Source organism: Rhinolophus ferrumequinum, chromosome 21 (genome assembly GCF_004115265.2).
Source record: "Rhinolophus ferrumequinum isolate MPI-CBG mRhiFer1 chromosome 21, mRhiFer1_v1.p, whole genome shotgun sequence".
NCBI classification, from domain to species: domain Eukaryota; kingdom Metazoa; phylum Chordata; class Mammalia; order Chiroptera; family Rhinolophidae; genus Rhinolophus; species Rhinolophus ferrumequinum.
The window spans coordinates 3,981,116-4,002,266 of record NC_046304.1 but is presented as its reverse complement, the minus strand read 5'-3'; the positions used below and the strand labels follow the sequence as shown (position 1 = coordinate 4,002,266).

Sequence of the window (21,151 nt, the reverse complement as noted above, 5' to 3'; positions counted from 1 at the left end):
TGAATTTAGATGAAGGATAAATGAGTATCTATTAAACTCAACTTTCAACTTCTATGTCAGTTTGAAAATTTGAAAATAATAAGTTTGATAGGGAAAAGCTCTTTGTGTTAAGCCAGAAATGAAATGAGCTAAGATTCTGGGAGTTTTGAGACCTGCCTCACCATATGAAATATCTGTATTAGATAGTCTGTGTGTGTTTAAAAGAAGTGTTTTGCAGCATTAAAAAAAGAAAGAAAAAATGTATTGAATAAAGGTCTTCTTCCATGACTGAATAAATTACCACAAATGTAAAATATAGCTATAGAAATTTTTAGCAGAAAGGGATATTAAAAGGTCATTCATAGGAATGCAAGGATGATTCAGCATCCATAAATCAATCAATGTGATACATCACATTAACAAAATGAAGGATAAAAACCATATGCTCATCGTGCTAGATGTAGGAAAAGCATTTGACAAAATTCATTATCCTTTTATGACAAAAACTCCCAACAAAGTGGGTATAGAAGGAACACATCATAATAAAGGTTAGGTATGAGAAACCCACAGCTAATATATGCAGTGGTGAAGAGCTGAAAGCTTTTCCGCTAAGATCAGGAATAAGACAAGGATACCTACTATCACAACTTCTGTTCAGCGTAGTATTGGAAGTCCTAGCCCCAGCAATCAGACAAGAAAAAGAATTTGGAAAGGAAGAAGTAAAGAATTTGGAAGAAAAAGAATTTGGAAAGGAAGAAGCAAGAAAAGAAATTGGGAAGGAAGAAGTAAAATTCTCATTATTTGCAGATGACATGATACTATGTATAGAAAAACCCTAAAGACGCCACCAAAACACTGTTAGAACTAATAAGTGACTTTAGTAAAGTTTCAGAATACAGAATCAATATACAGAAATCTGTTGCATTTCTATACATCAATAACAAACAATCAGAAGCAGAAATTAAGAAAACAGTCCCATTTACAATTACATCAGAAAGCATAAAATATCTAGGAATAAAACCAAAGAGATGAATGACCTCTACTCTGAAAACTGTAAGACATTGAGGAATGAAATTGAAGAATATACAAATAAGTGGAAGGATGTACCTTGCTCATGGATTGGAAGGATTACTATTGTTAAAATGTCCTTATTACCTGTAGCAATATACAGATTCAGTGCAGTCCATCTTAAATCACCAATGGAGTCCTTCTAAAAATTAGAACAATTATAGTCCTATCAACTATGCTTATTCTAGGCTTTTTATATTCTAAAGAAAACTAGTACCTTAATCTAAAATTTATCTGCTTTACAGTATTGCTTATGTGTTCACTTTAGACTGGAAATTAATAAGGAGTGTGTGTGTGTGTGTTTGTGTGTGTGTGTGTGTAGACTTTGGGTGAGGGGCTTTTGTTTTGCTACAGTTTTCTGCTGATTTTAAGGTGGAATGGGATGATATATTTATAGGATGAAGTGTTGTTACCATGTTACGTGCACTGTAGTGTAGGTAGGTTTAGTTGCCTTTTATGACGGTAGATCTAGGTGATGGCAGCAACAAAAAAGTTCCTAGGTCATTTCTCTGACTTCTGTACATCAGCATTGGCCCTGAGAAAGACTGAAAACGTTTTGATAGGAACTCTTGGCCATATCATTGTTGTTAAGTCAGGTGGGCACACAGACTTTACCTGGAGTTTATACTAGTTTTCAGCCTACATATTCAGACCTTTTGAAGAACCATTGCAAAGAAATGTCTGAGAAATTGGTATCTTCCTTTGTCATGATTGCATTATTATTTCCCCAGAAATTCTCTGTAGTCTCAGTCAGTATTGTTATAATAAAGGCTGGTCAGCCACCTTGTCACCTCATTCTTCATAGCTTTTAGGATCTTCAAAATAGTGAATGATATGTCTAAATTATAAAAGTGGTATAAACATAAGTGGGGGTTGTGTATGTGCACGAAAATTACTATTATAGGACTGCCATATAGAGAAATAGCACCTATGGTTCTGCTACGTATGTTTTAAAATTGACTTTTTCAGTGAAGAAACTCTTGACACTAACATTGTCTATTACTGAGGAATAAATTGTTCTTGATTTTCTTCTCCAAAGGATCCAGCATTTGGAGGCAAACATGAAGCCCCATCTTCTCCAATCCCTGGGCAACCGTGTGGAGATGATCAAAATGCTTCACCTTCAAAACTTTCAAAGGAAGAGTTAATACAGAGTATGGATCGTGTAGACCGAGAAATTGCAAAAGTAGAACAGCAGATCCTTAAGCTGAAAAAGAAACAAGTAAGTGTTTGATTTTACTGCTTAATATATTCTAAGACTGTATGTTTATTTCCCTAAAGAAGATAATGTTGAATTTTTCATCTTTATATGAAGGGAATCATGCCTTGTATATTCTGTGACTTGCTTTTAGTTTCCTTAGTTTCATCCATTAGTTTCCCCTGTTGTATTATCTGATTGTATGATAATAGAGAGCAAAACTTGTTTGTCCGTTCTGTTTTTGATGTTATTAGGTGGGTTATTTCTAGTTTGTTGGTATTCCGTACAATGGTGCTATATTTTTTGGTTCACATTTAAACAGATTTTCTAGGGCATGTGCTCAGTAATAGCATTGGTTGGCCAGAGAGGATGCATATCTTTGAGTATACTAGATGGTACCAGGTTTGCCAAAATGGCAGTAGCATTTTATATTCCCACTGGCAGCATGTATGAGTTCCGGTTTGTGCATAGCTTTGTCTTCATTTGATAATTTTTTTCAGTTGGATGTGAAATAGTTCTCACTGTGGTTTAATTTACATTTCCCTGATTAGGAATGAGACAGAGCTTATTTTCACTTGTGTTCCTTATGTGGATCTATTTTTTTGGGTCATTTCTTATTTTAAGTATTTCCTAAAGTCTTGTCACTTATATGTATAGCTGATATCTCCATTTTGTGGCTTGCCATTTTACTTATTTTGCAGGGGGGGGGAATTTTCTTTTCAGTTGAGATAAAAAAATTTACCTACTGTAATATTCACCCATTTAAAGTGTACAATTCAGTGGCTTTTGTTGTATTTATAAAGTTGTACAACTATCACCACTATATAATTCCAGAACATTTTAATCACTTTGAAAAGAAACCACATATCTATCAGAAAGTACTCTTATTTCCCCCTCCCGCCAGCCCCTGGTAACCACTAATCTCTTTTCTGTCTATATGGATTTGCCTATTTTGGACATGTCAGATAAATAGAATCATATAATATGTGTCCTTTTGTCTCTGGTTTCATTCCTTTTAGCATGTTTTCATGCTAAATATTCACCTGTGCTGTATCTTGTATCAGTACTTCATTCCTTTTTATGGCTGAATACAGTTTTGTTGCATGCATATACTATGTTTCGTTTATTCGTTCATTAGTTGATGGACATTTGGATTGTGTTCAATTTTTAGCTGTTATGAGTAATGCTGCTAAAAGTGAGATTGTGTGTAAGAGTGTGTGTAAGAGTGAGATTGCTTCCAGTCTGGAAGGGGATTTGAATGGATGGCGATCAGGAAAGGGGATTGAAATTTAAATAGAAGATTTTGGTGTGGATTTTTTTTTTTTTAAAGATTTTATTGGGGAAGGGGAACAGACTTTATTGGGGCACAGTGTGTATTTCCAGGACTTTTTTTTATTGGAGAACAGTAGTGTGTTTTTCCCAGGACTCATCAGCTCCATCCAAGTCAAGTTGTTGTCCTTTTAATCTTATTTGTGGAGGGCGCAGCTCAGCTTCAGGTCCAGTAGCGGTTGTTAGTTGCAGGGGATGTAGCCCACCATCCCTTGCAGGAGTTGGAGTTGAACGGGCAACCTTGTGGTTGAGAGCAGGCACTCCAACCAACTGAGGCATCTTGCCACCCGGGAGCTCAGCTGCAGCTCATTGACTTCATTCTAGTTGCGGGAGGCACAGCTCACTGGCCTATGTGGGAATCGACCTGGCAGCCCTGTTGCCCAGAGCTTGCGCTCTAATCAACTGAGCTACCCCTCCGCTCCAGTGTGGATTGTTGATGATACTTAGAATGGGCTGTACTTGTCTCCTTTTTCTATCTCCCCATCTTTGGGCTTAATTTACCAGGAGTGTTCCATGTGCTTTTTCTAGACTTGGCTGCATTTTTGCTTCAATAATGTCTTCAAAGGACTAGATCTTTTTGGTGTTTTAGGAGTTTTTCCCCTTTTTTTGAAGGATTCATGACTTTTTGATTTTGGTGTTGATGGTTTAGAGTCTTTTCCATTGTGGTTTGATTTTTGTGATCTTTTGGCTAGAGTTATAGAGATTTCTTTACTGGAGCTTTTCCTCAGCTTCCTTCTTCCTGTCATCTTCATCATTATCTTCATCAAGTTTTAGTTTTTTCTGTGGAACCTTGCTACCACTTCTAGGGGTAGATCACTTTCCAGATATACTTGGGAGCTCCTCTTTCTCCTCTTCTTCATCTTCTGACTGCATCTTCCTCCACAGCCACTAAGTGGGTCCACTAATACGTGCAGGTCCTAAACCACATTTAGACCACAGGTGGTGCTGGTATTTTAGAGCTGCTAAGGGAAACAGCCATTGGCTGTACAGATGGTTTCAAAGTTGCCAGTGCTATTTTAACTGGACTGCCTTCATAATTCATTGCATCTCCTTCAGCAGTGTTAAATTCATCCTTTAAATTCACCAGCCCCTAAACTGGCCATTCTTAAAGATAACTGGTGCTCATTTTCATCATTATCTGCTTTAAAGTGATAATCTTTGTCTGCCTTTAGTTTGCAACTGAAAAGATAGTTCTGGGACTTCAGTGGGCTCATGTCCATGTCCACTGAATCTTCTATATATAGATGGCTCTCACATTTTTTTTTTTTTTTTTTTTGCGTGGGCAGAAACTTGTCTTGAGTCAAAAAAAAAAAAAGTTTAAACAATAGAATAAAATTCCAAAAGTAGAGCATACTGAACAGGGCAGGCCCTATTTGATGTTAAAAAATGTTAAACCTCAATAGATAAAACTGTGTGATCCCAGTGCATGGAAAACAGCAGAAACTGCCTGGAAAAATCAGAAATGGACAGAAACCATTTGTGAATTGAATGTATTTTGAGAATAGCTTGGGGTGGTGGCTTGTACTTAGGTGGGAGAGGAGGATGGAGACAAACGACCACTGTTGCAGAGAATAGCTGTGCATGACAGAGTCACACCATGGCCAAAAGTTTTTAATTGTGATGAAGTCGAATTTATCTTGTATTACTTGTGCTTTTTGTGTCCTATCTAAGAATCCATTGCATAATCCAAGGTTACAAAGATTTATACCTGTGTTTTCCCTTTTTGGTAGGCACAAGCTTTATTTTCCAGGTATCATTAAAATTTTGATGTCTAAAATTATCTTCTGTTTACACCTGTTTGTCCTTATTTTGCCCCCGTTTTCCCTGCTTAATGTCTCCAGGTGTTTGACCCATTAGTTTTCTCTGTGATCAGCTTCTTGGCTCTCGTGCTTCTCAGTCTTTCCAACAAAGCACCCGATAACCTGCTCTCTTTTAGCACCACGTGGCCTTCTCACTCCATCCATCAGCACTCCACACCTCCATTCTTCATTCTGTGGCCCACTTTGATGTGGCATTTTCCTCATTTGCCTGTTGCAAAGGAGTTGCTCACTTAGTTTTCTAGACATTTTTCAGGGGAAATTGTTCCATGTGTAGCTGTAGATTTAGTGTGTCCATCTTGTGTTGCTTTCTTGAACCATCGCCTGTACCTATGTTTTCTTTTACGAGTTTTATAGTTTTAGCACTTACATTTAGGTCTTTGAGCCTAATAGTGTTTTTTGGTGGACAGAATTTCTTTAGATTTTATATGAGACTACCCTGCAGTCATTAAAATAGTTTATTGTCTTTTTAAAAGTTGTATATTTAGCTTTTCATATTTTTTTCTTTTTATTAAATTTATTGAGGGTGATATTGGTTAATAACGTTATATAACTTCCAAGTGTACAATTCTATAAAACACCCTTTGTATATTGCATTGTGCACTCCACCCAAAGTCTAGTCTCCCTCCGTCACCATACATTTGACCTCCTTTATCCTCCTCATCCTCCCTACCACCCTGCTTCCCTTCTGTTCTCTGTGTCTATGCGTTTGTTTTGTTTGTTGCTTTCTGTTTTATATCCCACATATGAGTGCAATCATATGATTTTCGTCCTTTTCCATCTGACTTATTTTGCTGAGCATGATATTCCCAAGATCCATCCATGTTGTCACAAACGGCAGTATTTCATCCTTTCTTATACTGCATAGTATTCCATTGTATATATGTACCACACCTTCTTTATACAGTCATCCATCGAAGGACATTTAGGTTGTTTCTATGTCTTGGCTACCGTGTATAGTGTGCTACAGTGAACTGGGGTACATAGATCTTTACAAATAAGGGTTTTCAAGTTTTTTGGGTAGCCAGAAGTATTGCTGGGTCATATGGTAGCTAGCTGTACTCTTAACTTTTTGGAGGAACCTCCATACTGTCGTTCAGTGTACCAGTTTACATTCCTATTAGTAGTATATGAGGGTTTCTTTTTCTCCATATCCCCCAACATTTACTTCTTGTCTTACTGATAATTGCCATTCTAACAAGTGTGAGGTCATACCTCATTGTGGTTTTGATTTGCATTTCACTTATAGCTAGTGAAGTTGAGCATCTTTTCATGTATCTGTTGGTCATTTGCATGTCGTCTTGGGGAAAATGTCTGTTCAGGTCCTCTAACCATTATTTAATAGGATTGTTTTTATTTGTTGTTGTTGAGTTGTATGAGTTCTTTATATATTTGGATATTAGCCCCTTGTGAAAAGTATCGTTTGTAAATATCTTCTCCCATTTGGTTGGTTGCATTTTTGTTTTGTTGATGGATTTTTTTGCGCTGTAGCTTTTTAGTTTGACATGGTGCCATTCGTTTATCTTTTGCTTTTACTTCCCTTGCCTTTGGGGTCAAGGTCATAAAATCCTCTCTGAGATCAAGATCTATATTTTTAGTATCTATGTTGTCTTCTATGTATTTCATTGTTTCAGATCTTATAGTTAGGACTTTAATTCATTTTAAGTTAATTTTTGTGTATAGTGTCAAATAGCAGTCTAGTTTTATTCTTTTGCATGTGGCTTTCCAATTTTCCTAGTGCCATTTTTTGAAGAGGATTTCTTTTCTCCATTTTATGTTTTTGACTCCTTTGTTAAAAGTTAGTTGCCCATATACATGTGGGTTTATTTCTGGGTTCTCAGTTTTGTTCCACTGGTCTGTGTGTCTGTTTTTCTGCTAGTACCATACTGTTTTGATAATTGTAGCTTTGTAGTATAATTTGAAGTCCGAGAGTGTGATACCTCCAGCTTTGTTCTTTTTTTCTGCTTTAGCTACTCATGGTTTTTTTGTCATTCCATACAAATTTGATGGTTTTTTGTTCTATTTCTTTGAAAAATGCCATTGGTATTTTGATTTGGATTGCATTAAATCTTTATATTACTTTAGGTAAGATAGCCATTTTACCTATGTTGATTTTCCAATCCATAAATATCCATGAACATGGAATATCTTTCCATTTCTTTGTCTTCTTCAATTTCTTTCAATAGTACCTTATAGTTTTCAGTGTATAGGTCCGTCACATCCTTTGTTAACTTTATTCCTAGGTATTTTTTTCTTTTTGTTGCAATTGCAAATGAAATTATTTTCTTCATTTCTTTTTCTGCTATTTCATTGTTAGTATATAGGAATGTCATGGGTTTTTGTACATTGATTTTTGTATCCTGCAACTTTGCTGTATTTGTTTATTGCTTCTAATAGTTGTTTGGTGGAGTCTTTAGGGTTTTTTATATACAGAATAATGTCATATGTACAAAGTAACTATTTTACTTCTTCATTCCTAACTTGGATGCCTTTTATTTATTTCTTTTGCCTGATTGCTATGGCGAGGACTTCCAGTACTATTTTGAATAACAGTGGTGAGAGTGGGCATCCTTGTCTTGTTCCTGATTTTAGAGGAAAAGCTTCCTGTTTTTCACCATTGAATATATTAACTGAGGGTTTGTCACATGGCCTTAATTATGTTGAGGTACTTTCCTTCTATACCCATTTTATTGAGTTTTTTTTTTTTTTTTTTTTTTTTTTTTTTTTTTTAAGGAGGGCGCAGCTCACAGTGGCCTATGCAGGCATTGAACAGGCAACCTTGTTGTTATCAGCACCATGCTATAACCAACTGAGCTAACTGGCCACCCCTTATTGAGTGTTTTAATCATAAATGGATATTATATCTTGTCAAATGCTTTTTCTGCATCTGTTGATATGTTCATAAAATTTTCCTCCTGTATTTTGTTGTGCATTCATGGTATCACACTGATCGAGTTGCATATGTTGAACCATCCTTATGCCTGTGGAATTAACCCTGCTTGATTGTGATGTATAATCTTTTAAATATATTGTTGTACTTGATTTCTTAGTACTTTGTTAAGGATTTTTGCATCTATATTGATCAGAGATATTGGTCTCTAATTATCTTTGTATGCGTTGTCCTCTCCAGGTTTTGGTATCAGGGTAATGTTGGTCTCATAAAATGAGTTAGGAAGATTGCCTCTTCTTCAATTTTTTGGAAGAGTTTGAGAAGGTTAGGTATTAAATCTTTGAATGTTTGGTAGAATTTATTAATGAAGCCATCTGGTTCTGGACTTTTACTTTTTGATGATTTTTCAGTTTCCTTACTATTGATTGGTCCATTTATATTTTCCATTCTTCGTGATTCAGTCTAGGAAGGTTATATATTTCTAAGAACTTGTCCATTTTCTCTAGGTTATTGAATTTGGTGGTGTATATGTAGCCTTTCATAATATTCCTGTATAGTTCTTTGTATTTTTGTGGTGTCTGTTGTAACTTCTCTTTCTTTTCTTATTTACCCTTTCTGTTCCAATAATTCTGTATAGCCCTACATAGGTACTAAGAACAAAATATGATTTCCTGAAACTTGTTTATTCTTTTCTCTATACCTGCCTAACAAGGATTCTAAATGAAGGCCCTCTGGGTAAAGGAAAGAAAGTTCATGGTTGAAGAACTTATTCCCATAAAAATGATCTAACTCCAAAATTGCTTACATAGGTAGCAGACTGCAAGAATACTTTTTCCTTTTTTCCCCCTTCTACTGCCTCCCCCCGAAGTCTGGTTCAAGCTGTTGTTGTGTATTGTGCTGCCTCATGGCTAAGACAGTGGTGGTCCTTGGTCAGCTCCCGGCAGCTCTCGCTGGCTCCCGGCCACTCACGCTGGCCACTGGCTGCTTATGGCACAGGGTAGCCCGTGGCAGCCCACAGCAGCCCGCAGCAGCACTCAGCAGCCCACGGTAGCTCACGGCAGCCTATGCCAACCTCCGGCTGCTCATGGCAGCCCAGCTCCAGGGAGAGCTATTGTTCACAATCTTAGCTGTAGAGGGCGCAGCTCACTGGCCCAATGTGGGAATCGAACCAGTGACCTCGGCAATAAGAGCACGGCACTCCAACCACCTGAGCCACGGGCCAGCCCAAGAATACTTTTAATTCCAAAATGGAAGTGGTCCTCAAAGCTTCTCTCTCAGAAGATTTTTGTCCTTTCATTTGGGTGTGCTCTGAGTTATATTAATAGGAACCTTGAGTGTTAGTCTTACTTAGTAGTATGGATAATTTTTTATTCTAGGCTTTCAGTAGACGTAACATCTTCACCTACTAATGTGTTTGTTATCATCTTAGGCAGTGAACTTACACTAATTTTATGGCTTTTTGTTGAGCATTTATTGGGTATCACTGGTTTAGGTGCTGGGATAAAAAGCAGTGAACCAAGCAGACAAAGTCCCTGCTTACTTCAGTAATAATAGTAGGTAATAGTTACTGAACATTTATAGTTGTAATGTGCTTTTGAGTTGTTCAGTCCTCAAAAAGCTACGTGATAGATAGGATTACTATCCCTTCTTTACATGTGAGTGGTTTATATTCTTGCTCAAGATTGAGGTGAGGACTTAGAAAGGGTCCCTAGATCACATTACTTGTAAAAGGTGACCCTAAGGTGCAAATGTAGGCAGAGTAATACAGAGTTCAGCTCTGTAGTTGCACACACAAGCGGTCCATATTGTGATTTTGCCAGTGCCTATTGACTACAAAATATAGTTTGTTGGGCGGGGGGGAGTTGGAGGGTGCATGGTGCTATGCTGATTTAAGGATTAATATTTAAAGGCAGTTCTCCCATACTCTTCCCCCACCAGACATTAACACATACTGTGTATCTATAATGTATAAAAGTGTTTTCCAGTGCCCCACAAGGTCATGATGACAGAAGTATATGGGGTACCGTCACATGTTTAGTTTTCCTTATTATATAAAGGATTTATTTATCTAATGATGATTTATGTTGTTTAGTTATTAGTCAAAATAAATGATTGGATTTGTTAGAGCCCTTGAGTCTATTAGACCCTAGTAGAGTAAATGATTACCCTATAGAAATCAGCAAAGCATTGCTCAGTAGCATGTGTTATCTCTGGCGATTAATTACTGGTGGGGGTGACTTGCAACAGATGCCTCCTGACTCTTCCTTTCGGGTCTCTTAGCAACAGCTCGAAGAAGAAGCAGCTAAACCTCCTGAGCCTGAAAAGCCTGTGTCCCCTCCTCCCGTGGAGCAGAAACACCGCAGTATTGTCCAAATTATTTATGATGAGAATCGGGTAAGCACATGTTATTTCTCATGGCACAGGTCTTTAAAACTCCTGGACTGTGCCTCTTGTAGTTATCAGCGTGTTCTGTTGTAATGTTAATTGTATTAAAACCGGGTTTCTGTTATAGTTTTAAATGTCCTTAAACTTTGACTGAAACTTGGTCGTTTTTCCTTATAAATTGAAGAAAAGTTGACAGGTGTGTCTTAAATTATTTAATGTTTCATTTAAATGTTATATTGTATAAATATTTAATGAGTATAATTTTATCAGCTGAGTCTCTCTCCTATTATGTAAATATTGGCAAGCAAGTTTGTAGCAAATAATACACAACAGCCATTCTGTAGTTTTTCACTTTATAAGGGACATTTAATGCCAAATACTGGTACCATTCTAGTAGAGATTGGTCATTGGATGTGGAAATGACGTACATTTTCAGCTTCAGAATTAATAGCTGGGGTGTGATTTGAATCTTAGTTATAAAGTGTGAGGCCATTGTCCTTTAGGTAAACTTGACTGTTTTTAGGTTTCTTAAAACAATTTCCTTTTTTATACTCTATAAAGTGTCCAGGCCTCAGTTCTGTGAATAATTTTGTGATGTCATAGCTATTTTTTTTAATCCAGTGCAAAAGGAAACTGACTTCACCTTAATATAAAGAAAACTTTCCAATGGAGCTGCTTAACACTGGGCTTCAGAAGTCTCCAGTCCAGAAAAAGAATAATATACTTTAAGTACTAGGGGAGAGAATAGGCTTGTTAGCTAAACATGGTCACAAGGTAGAAGGTGGGATTGTTGATTCAATTTATTTGATTTTGTGATTAGTGAGTAGAGTCATCAGAATCAGTACATCTTACACAGGTAGCCTATAACTTTATATTAGCTCAGGTCCTAAAGGAAATTGGCCTCAAGGAAAGCAACTGAATTAATCAATGAATAAATTATAGGAATGATCTTGGACTCAGATATACATGTATGTATGTATATAGATAACTGAAAATCAGTTTTAAGATTGGTGTCATGCAGGTAATATGGGCAATTAATATTATTTTCTTGGCTGAGTTAAAAATTAGTCCAATTTATTGAATGGACAGAGTCATGTACAGGAAGATCCATCCAGTGAGGGTGGATTCTATAAAGGGATCAGGAAGAGAAGTGAGGGATGTGGACTGCCTCATGGTATAGCTAGAGTGGCAGTGCTTTGGGGCAGAGATGTGGCCCTGGGTTCACAGGTGCTCCCTTATTTAAGAGAAGCCGGGAACTTGGAGTTTTATGTGAAATTTCCTGCTTTTTAAAAAACACTCTAGAAAAATAAAATACCTTTGTGGGCTAATGGGCTTTGGGGCCAGTTTGGGACCTTAGGGATAAAGTAAATAGGGATTAGAACTGCTAACAATGGAAAAGAATCCTATAAAATGAAGTGTTGAATTTTTTCTTAGTATGAGTTAATTTTCAAATAAACTGATTTCCATGATATTTATTAATTGATTGTTAGTCCTTTTTTACAGGCCTAACACATAGTTGCAGCATCAATGAATTCTGTGGTTGCCTGACTAGGATGTGAGGACTGATAACTATTAAACAAGCTCTGATAGAGAATTTAATTTGTGTTTAATTTTTGTATATATATGTTTTCATTCATTAGTATAGTAAATGTTTCTTGATGTCCATCAACAAAACTGAAAACTCCTTTCAGACCCCTTTTTTCCATTTTAGCATTTACATACTCAGTTTGTTGTGTGGTCTGTGAAAAACAGAACCACCACCAAATTTGAAATCTGTTTTATTATTAGAATTACAATGAGGATTATTTTCAACTCAAAGTACTGTAGGAATCATCTTTTTAAAAATATATTATTTTTGTATACCCTGCTACTAGTCATCTGCTGTGGTTGTATTTGTGTTGTCATAGAAGTGTAGCAGAGGTTCATGGAAGGAAAGTGATGAGAGTACAGCTGGGCCTAGAGTACAGGCTTTCTCACGACTAACTTTCAAATGCTTTTCTGCCTCACCATGCTGTCTTTGTAAGGGTTTCACTGCTTCTTGAGCTTTCTGTAATGAATGACCTTATCTGTTTTGACACCGTAGGCAGAGATGATGGCAACCGTACACTTCTTGTTCCTTGTTTGGCAGCAGTCTACACTGGTTGGGAGTTAAGCCAAATGTGGCTTAAGAGACAGGGGCCATTATTTTGTGTAAGGCATCTTTCTTTTATTTAGAAAGTTAGTGGAAGGAAGAAAACTCACCAAATGTGACTGTTAATTTTAAAATTGGCTTCCTGAGAGAAAAAGGTGCTTTGCATAATATTTAAACTTCAGACTAACATTCATTTAGTCTCTAAACAGATTCTTCTCTGGACTGTTTTAATAGTTCAATTTGCTGTTCCCTTCCCAGTTTTGGGATCCAAAAGTATTTATAAAAGCTCTCATTTCAGAATTATAATACATATAGGAAAGGGAGTGTGTGGACTTTAGTTTTCAAAACCATCTTGTTTATATTTTGCTTGAATGATTTGTACGTTAACGTGACACCAGAAGAAAGAAAGGGATTGACAGTAGAGAGTATACTTAATGCCAGCAATCTCTAGTCACCTGGGCCAGTGTCTGGGAATTATCTGTTTCTCTCTATGTGCCTGCCATTGTAGATTTAGCTAATCAGCGAAGAGCATCAGTCTGACTTCCTAAATATTGGTCTGATCAATTGGTTCTCTCTTCCTCCTTCAGAAGTAGCTTAATTTGAACTCTTATCTCTCTCATAGATAATGAGTTTCCTTCCTCCAGTCTTTTTTCTTTGTAACCTATTCTTCATATTTGAGTCCCCTGACGTGATTCTCCAAATACAACCATTTGATGACTTCCCACTTTGTACAGAATAGCCCAAACTTTTAATCAGTGCTTACATGCCTATTTCCCTGGCCCAATACTTCTTTTTCTTAGTGATATTCTGCCAGAACAGATTTTGAATATTCACTTGAAGTTGTTACTAACCTTTACCCCCATGTTGTTGCCCCTGCCTTCAGGTGTCTCCATGTCTTGTCTTTCTTGTCTGTCTCTTGTCTATCTAGTATACTTGTACTTCAAGACCCAACTCCAGTATAATTTTCTCTGCGAAGCCTTTCAAGACCCCTTTTCCTTCTACTCAAGGAAAAGCAATCTTCTTCATTGTTTTCTTAGTGTCTAGCAAGTACCTGGCACACAGGACATACTCAGCATATGTTTGAGGAATTAATTACTTCTATCTATAGACTTAGCATAAAATAATATGGAAATGTGAGAGTTTTAAATTAATTTTTTTCCTGCCAAACTATTGATAGGTTAATTTATTCTTAGCAGTTAAGCCAACATGAAGTTAAATATTTTAATATAACTTTGCAACACTTAACTCTTGGGGTCTACAGACATTTTAAATACCAGCCTTTAAAATTAGCCCTGAAAAGGTAAGTGCCTCATGTAATAGGATACTAGTAAGTATTTGCCATAAGATAATTTTGCTCCCTTGGCTCTCAGTATTATTTATGTACAAGTCACTTAGCCTGCCTGTTCTTGGTAGACTCTAGTATAGAGTGCCTTGGGAAAGCGTATTTAAAACTGGTGAGTGTTGGTCTAGAGTGAGTTGCAGGTGCTAGATATTTCCAAATTTATCATCTGTGATGATATTTGTGTGTCATTTAATATATACCTAAAGCTAATAAATTTGAATTTTGTTATAATTACATTTGTCTTTTTGAGATTAATAGTTACTTTAGAGCAGTTGTTCTCAAATGGAGATTTTTAAAAATTTTTATTAGTTAAACAGAGACTTTTTTGATTGTCATAATTTGGGGGAGGGGTGGAGTGCTACTTGGTATGTAGTGCATAGAGGCCACCGACAATACTAAATATCCTATAACGTATGGGACATCTCCACAACAAAGAAATATCTGGCCCAAAACGTTAATAATAAAACGTAGACAAATCCTGCCTTAAAACTATTGCTAGAAATAGGATTTGCTATGAAAATTTAATGGGTATATTTATAGTTTTGTATTTGACATTCTTGATATGTTTATTTCTCAATAACCTTTTAAGTTTCTTGGAGTTTGGGAAGTACATTACACTATTTTGTTCTTCCTAAGCTGGTTAAACATAGTTCTTTTCATATATACTAAATAAATATTTGACTTGATTGACTGTGATTGATAAATGAAATGAAAAGGAGAATATTTAAGGGAATGGCTTTTTATACACATGGGGAATACTGGTTGATACCCATTCCTTCCCATTCATGTGTGGCAGTAGAAGCCCTACAGAGTTTTCCAGTCACAAATGCAGTGAGGTGTGGGTCTGCAGCATACAATGAGCCATTGTTACTAATGAGAATGTGTTGGGAGCAAGAGAGAGATTTGAGAACCACTGAGACATTTGCTAGTCATATACGAGGTGTGATCAAAAAAAATAAGGTGAACGTTTAAATTGAAAATAATTTATTACAGTAAAAGACACATTGCCATTAATCCTCCTCAAAACACTCCCCCTAGCTTCAAACATACTTACCCATTGTTCTTGCCACTTTCTGAAGCAGTTCTGGAAATCCTCTTTCGTGAGTGTCATTAGTTGCGCTGTCGTGGCTGCCTCCATGTCCCGAATCGATTAAAAATGTTTTCCTTTCCTTTGACTTTGGGGAAGAGCCAGAAGTCACACAGTGCCAGATCCAGTGAATAAGGTGGATGAGGACACACTGTAATGTTTTTAGTATATGTGCTGCCGAAGCAAGCACATCATAATGTTTTTATTTGACAGAAATTTCCGTACCAGAAGTGATACGTGACAGGGAGTGTTATCATGATGGAGGATGAAGTAAAGATACTCTCGACAGAGGACTTCCAGAACTGGCTCAGAAAGTGGCGTTCTTGATGGCATAAGTGTGTTTGAAATGAGGGGGAGTATTTTGAGGAGGATTAATGGCAATGGGTCTTTTACTGTAATAAATCTTTTTATTTAAACATTCACTGTATTTTTTAATCACATGCGTAATTCCAGTTTAAACATCTTTAGTATTGAATTTTGTTGGATTTCATTTGTCTATGAAAGGAAGTTTTCTGTTAGGTAGCACTTTGATCAAGATTATTTTACTTTTGAAATGGCATGTAAAAATACATATAATACAGCATTTATTTACTAGTGAGCACTTTTGAGTTAATCAAACCAGTTGTTTCCTCTATTGTTTGGGTTATTACTAAGGTTTTCTTGTAACTAGAAAGTAAGCTTATTATAAGCTGGTCTCCGAAGAGATCAGTTAGGCTTCCGAGAGTAAAGATTCACAACTTTATGGTGTTCTATGTATTTAAATTTCATTAAAGATACTATGAGTTGAAATATTTTAGAACGTTTGAGGGATTCATTTCTAATTGTGGATCTCTGTTCCCTCTCCGTGGAATCTTAATATGTTTGCTTTTAAGAACTTACCAATTCTTTAGGTGGTGCTTTCAATATAAATGTTAGGCTTTGACTGAATTTGGTGAGGAAACTCTGAAAATAGAATTAGAGAGACTTTTAGCCTATGAAAGAAGGATGTTTGGAAATAAGTTTAACTATAGAGTAGTCTTTAAGTAAGTATGATTAAATTGGTAGTGATTTTGCACTTAGGTAATATTTTTAATTATACAATATAATAATGTCTTTGTAGAAAAAAGCAGAAGAAGCTCATAAAATATTTGAAGGTCTTGGCCCAAAAGTTGAACTGGTAAGAAGAAATCTCTGTTTTTGTTTCTAGTGCTTTCTTGTAGTAGTTTTCCTTGGGGTAAGGTGGAATGCAATCTATTTATTTTGGGGTGAGAGGAATGTAGCTGGGCAGTAAGTTTGTGATAAAGTTTAAAATAATGGTGCGTGAACTTGATTACCTTTGCAGAACCATTATCCTGGGCAGCCATTTAATCAATCCAGGTAGAAGGAGGAAGAAGTAAGAACAGAATAAGAAAGCTCTTTGAATCATTCTGTTAGGATGATGGTGGTGCTTAATCTTCCTTTGCCTTTAAAATTAAAAATCTGTAAATGAATGTATTTATTATGAGATACAGTAGATTTATAAACTTTCTCACAGGAATGGCATTATTAGGAGATGGGGTAAACGGAGTTATTCAGGAAACCCAAATGTATGGAGTTTTTGGTAGGGCATATATTATGTAGACCCAGTAGTACTTTATCTAGGCTTACATTAAAATATAAATTATTTTTTTGTCTTTTCATAGACATAAGTACAACATTTTATATATTAATATTTGATTTATTTTATAGCCACTCTATAACCAGCCATCAGATACCAAGGTGTACCATGAGAACATCAAGACGTAAGTATTTATAATTTTTGGAGTTCTTTAGTTAAAGACCATATAGTCTATAAAGAGATCATTTTTATGTTATCTGCTGACATATAATTATAATATAGTGTAGGTGTGTTTTAGATTTGTGTAATTTGCTGTTGTTTTACTATATGTTATCTTCCTCTGGCTTCTTGGGGGTTGGGGTAACAGCTTTGAGTTTCCGAGGCCAAAAAAAATGAAATAAAGTATTGCATAAAACTAGCTGGTTTTATAATCTGCTAGTAAAAAAAGGTGGATACTTAAAATTGAAATGGCTTACCTTGAGGCTTGAATTTTTTGCCTCCTGTTTTGTCTTTTTTTCAGTGGAGTACCTGCAAGGCGCATGATGAAGTAAGATAATGAAGCTTTTTCATTTAAGACTAGTGATGACACCGTCCCCCACCAAGCCACATCTGCCATTGCAAAGTAGAAGTGCCACGGATCATTTTATCATTATTCAAAATCCTATTCTAGGGAAATCCCTTCCATGACTGTTGCTAATGACGGTATTTGTAGACCCTTCTACCATTTAATGTCCTGGTGCCTTGGAAGCGCTCAGTTACCTCACGTGAGTGAGGAGACTGCTCCAGAATGTAGTTTGCTTAGCCTTGCTCATCCGATACCAGGCCTTTATGGATGTGGATTTTAGAATAAGAAAATAAGTGAAAAAGAAAACCGAATTTCTTGATCTGATTGAAGTAAGAGAGGAGAATAGATAGGTATCTTTTTTTTAAATTATCATACTTTAAGAGAATTTTAGGTGAATTATTCTTAGTTTGTAACAAAAGTGTGATACTTCTATTTCATATGTTTTATTAAGTATAACCAGAACATTATAATTATTTACTAGTACAATTACTAATGAGCACATTGCTATATATATATATATATATACCTTTTTTTTCTTTTTAAAAAATTTCTTAGAATATGTGCAATAGTTGACTACTTTGCAGAACTGGTGGCAAATATAATTTGCATGGTAGTATGCATGAAAAAATGGAAATTTGAATAATTTTAACTTTTGTTAAGAAAGTGGTTCATAATAAAAGTCATATACTTAGAAATTTTCTGTGAGAATGCTACTGTGGTCTTGACAACCCTTAGGGGTAGGTTAGACAAAACTCATATAAAATATACCTTGTTTTGGAACTGTTTAGCTGTTTTAACATTTTTAAAAAGAATAGCAGATAAAATCTAGTTGGCTATTTTTAATGATTTTTTTTTTTTCCCCACAAAGCTTCAGTTGTGTTTGTGTTCTGTCTCCCCCTCCCCCCTCACCCATTATTAGCTGGAAAGCAGCTCTGTCTGATTTATTTCATGTTACCTACAATGCTTAGCACACTGTCCTGAGCTGAATTACTGACTGGCCGACTTCTTCACTTAAATTCTTAGGAAACATTTTAAGTTATATTTATTGATTGTCATTTGCTTTTGAGTAGCATATAATTACAATTAGAACAAACTGAATATATGGTAACGCTTCCACTGTATGTGTGAAATTCCTTGTGAGATATCATTTACTCAGCTGCATGCACTCATTATGAATCGTTCAGTAGCTATTCTTTCATCACCATCATTTGCTTTGTATGAAATAGCAAATGTACCTTTTAATAATTCTTTTCATCTCTTGGCTACTTTTCCATATAGCCAGCTCCTGATTGTCCATGCTTATTTGAGTGGAGCCAGTGTCACTGTTAGTCCTGAGTGGCAGATAATCCAAAAAATTACTTCTACTTGCCTTGGCTTTGTATTTATATTTGAATAATCAGCTTGAAATCCTTTCTGGAAGTAGGTGGGGTATAAATATTTGTATTTGAACCTGCATGTCATTGTTGTTGAAGGTCACAATGCTTCACATTTAAGAAGTGAAACTGTTATATTAAGATATAAGAGTTTTCCTGTCTTGTCACATTGCCCTCCATTACTTCTTAGAGTGGATTGTGTCATTTCTGTGATTGAAGAAAATCTTCTGTTTAAAGCAGAAGTCACCTCTCTATGTGGGTATACATTCTCATAGAAGGGAGGTCAGCACCAATCCTGAGGTAGGGAGGTAACTTTAAAAGCTTTTCCTTCTATTCTACCTCCCCTCCTCCAGAGGGTACACAGATGTTTATATCACCAGAATTCTTAAAAAGAATCAGTAATGGTATAATTATAATTTAAAAAGAATATTTGCTTGTAATTGGATGTAATAATTGAAAATGAACTATTTGTATAAAGTTATGCTGCAGAATGGGAGGAATTTTAGTCAGTTCTAATTATTGCAAAAGTCTTATTTTGCAGGGTGAAAAAATTAGGATTAACTTTGATTACATCATTCATATATTCTTAAGTGATCTTTGCTTGTTTTTCAGTGTCTCTGAAAAATAAAAAGTGAATGTATTATTAAATTGTGCTTTTTCTTAATGTCATACAACCATATTTTTCTCTTCTAGAAACCAGGTGATGAGGAAAAAACTCATTTTATTTTTTAAAAGAAGAAATCATGCAAGAAAACAAAGGGTGAGGTCCTATCCTTGTTAACTGAAATATGTACAACTTGCCCATTCATGCTCATGTAGGCATTCACTTTCCCAGTATTGAGAATGGTTCGTATTGTATTTGAGAAAAGGTGCTGATTTAGAAATAAATAATAGATAGCTTAAATATAAATCTAATTCTAAGAACAATTCTTTTGATATCATAGTTCACATTTAATAGCATTATCAAGTCAATTTCTTCGGTTGTCTATGTATAACATTTTCATCTAGCCAAAATAAAGAAAATGGTGAGTAGTTAAAAAATATGGTAGAGAAAGATGATCTACACTTAGTCTCTTAACCCTCAAACAAATGTGGGTAAGTTATGGTCATGCTTGAGTAGATATTACTGTTCTCTCATTAGAAACTGGGTCAGCTAAAGTTCAGCTTTTCAAAATTCAAATAGTTTTTCATATTTATTATATGACTTGCAGTCCAAAAGTTTTGCGGTTATAGTCTTCATGGAAATTAAGTTACAGAAAATATAATACCAGTATTCTTATTTTCATAACATGTTCGTACTAATTGTAGACAAACTTGATTCATTTAAATTCAGTTGTTTAGTAAATAAAAGATGTTCTTTGATTCACATCAAAAATGAACTTTGTACCTTATATTTAATGACCTGACAGTTAATGAATTGTAAAGCTCAGGAGTCAGCAGCTTTTATTTGGCATATAACTTCTAATGTTCTAATTTGCCAATCTAGTCCTTCAATCTTGAATTTTTTTTTTTGCCAAGAATATACAAATATTAAACAAGAAATTAGCTGAAGTATTTTTTTCCTATCTAGTAGTAATTCTGTTGTAATTGTAGTAATTGCTAAATTTGCTACCTGGTGATGTAAACACAGAAGCGCAGATTTTTTGTTTTTCTGTACTTCATACAATAGTTATAAAGTTTATATGTTCATTGATTTGTTTAATATTTATTGGCTGTTTACGCTGTCCCATGTATCATTCTACAAAGGTGAGCAAGATAGTCATCTGGTTTTAGCTCTTAGGGAGCCCAAGGTATAACTGGGGACAGATAAGTTAGCAGGAAGTTATGGTATTGTGATTGTACCATGGTAAAGGACATACAGATGACTGAGCATTTAAGGGGGACAGCTAATAGAGACACGAATCATGAAAGGAAATTTCACAGGAAAACCAGTACTCTGGAAACTTGAACAAGCAGAGGGAGCAGCTTAAGTGAAGGTCTGGGAGGCAGAGGGAATGTGGCAGGTTCAGAGATGGCTAGGGCTCAGACTGAGCTGGGAGTGTGGTGAAGAATGAGGCTGCCTGGGGAAGCCAGGGCCAGGTCCTGCATAGCCCTGGAAGTCACATAGGAGACTTTGGATTAGCTTTTAAGTGTTTGAATTGAGGAAATGAAATGTTCAGGTTTGTATTTTAAGAATTTGCATCTGGCGATATCATGAAGAATGCATGGGAGACATTTAGGAGGCTCTTAGTTTAGTCTAGAGGTTGATGTTGGCCTGTACTGAGGAGGCGGTAGCAGTAGAGATGGAGAAAAGGGGAAGGATAAAAAAGACATATAGGAGTTGAAAAGAATGATTGAGAAGTGGAATAAAGGGGTGATACAGAGTGTGAGGAAGATATTCTCTTCTCTAATGTTACTTTCTTGATGAGATG

General features: G+C 35.8%; 1 protein-coding gene and 1 pseudogene across 13 annotated transcripts in view; one reads left to right on the top strand and one right to left on the bottom strand.

The window, feature by feature from the left end:
* The window catches only part of NCOR1 (nuclear receptor corepressor 1), a 165,603-nt gene that overhangs the window by 41,797 nt on the left and 102,655 nt on the right, over nucleotides 1-21,151 (top strand). For 7 of the 13 annotated variants that reach the window (XM_033090678.1, XM_033090672.1, XM_033090682.1 and 4 more), the window contains exons 5-10: nucleotides 2,087-2,269; nucleotides 10,562-10,675; nucleotides 16,326-16,382; nucleotides 16,934-16,986; nucleotides 17,323-17,349; nucleotides 19,434-19,500. In XM_033090678.1, coding sequence (XP_032946569.1) covers nucleotides 2,087-2,269; nucleotides 10,562-10,675; nucleotides 16,326-16,382; nucleotides 16,934-16,986; nucleotides 17,323-17,349; nucleotides 19,434-19,500 — 501 coding nt within the window. The remainder of the gene's footprint in view (nucleotides 1-2,086; nucleotides 2,270-10,561; nucleotides 10,676-16,325; nucleotides 16,383-16,933; nucleotides 16,987-17,322; nucleotides 17,350-19,433; nucleotides 19,501-21,151) is intronic. The other 6 variants (XM_033090679.1, XM_033090674.1, XM_033090681.1 and 3 more) reach the window with 1 other exon arrangement.
* On the bottom strand, nucleotides 4,067-6,584 carry LOC117013502 (nucleophosmin-like; annotated as a pseudogene).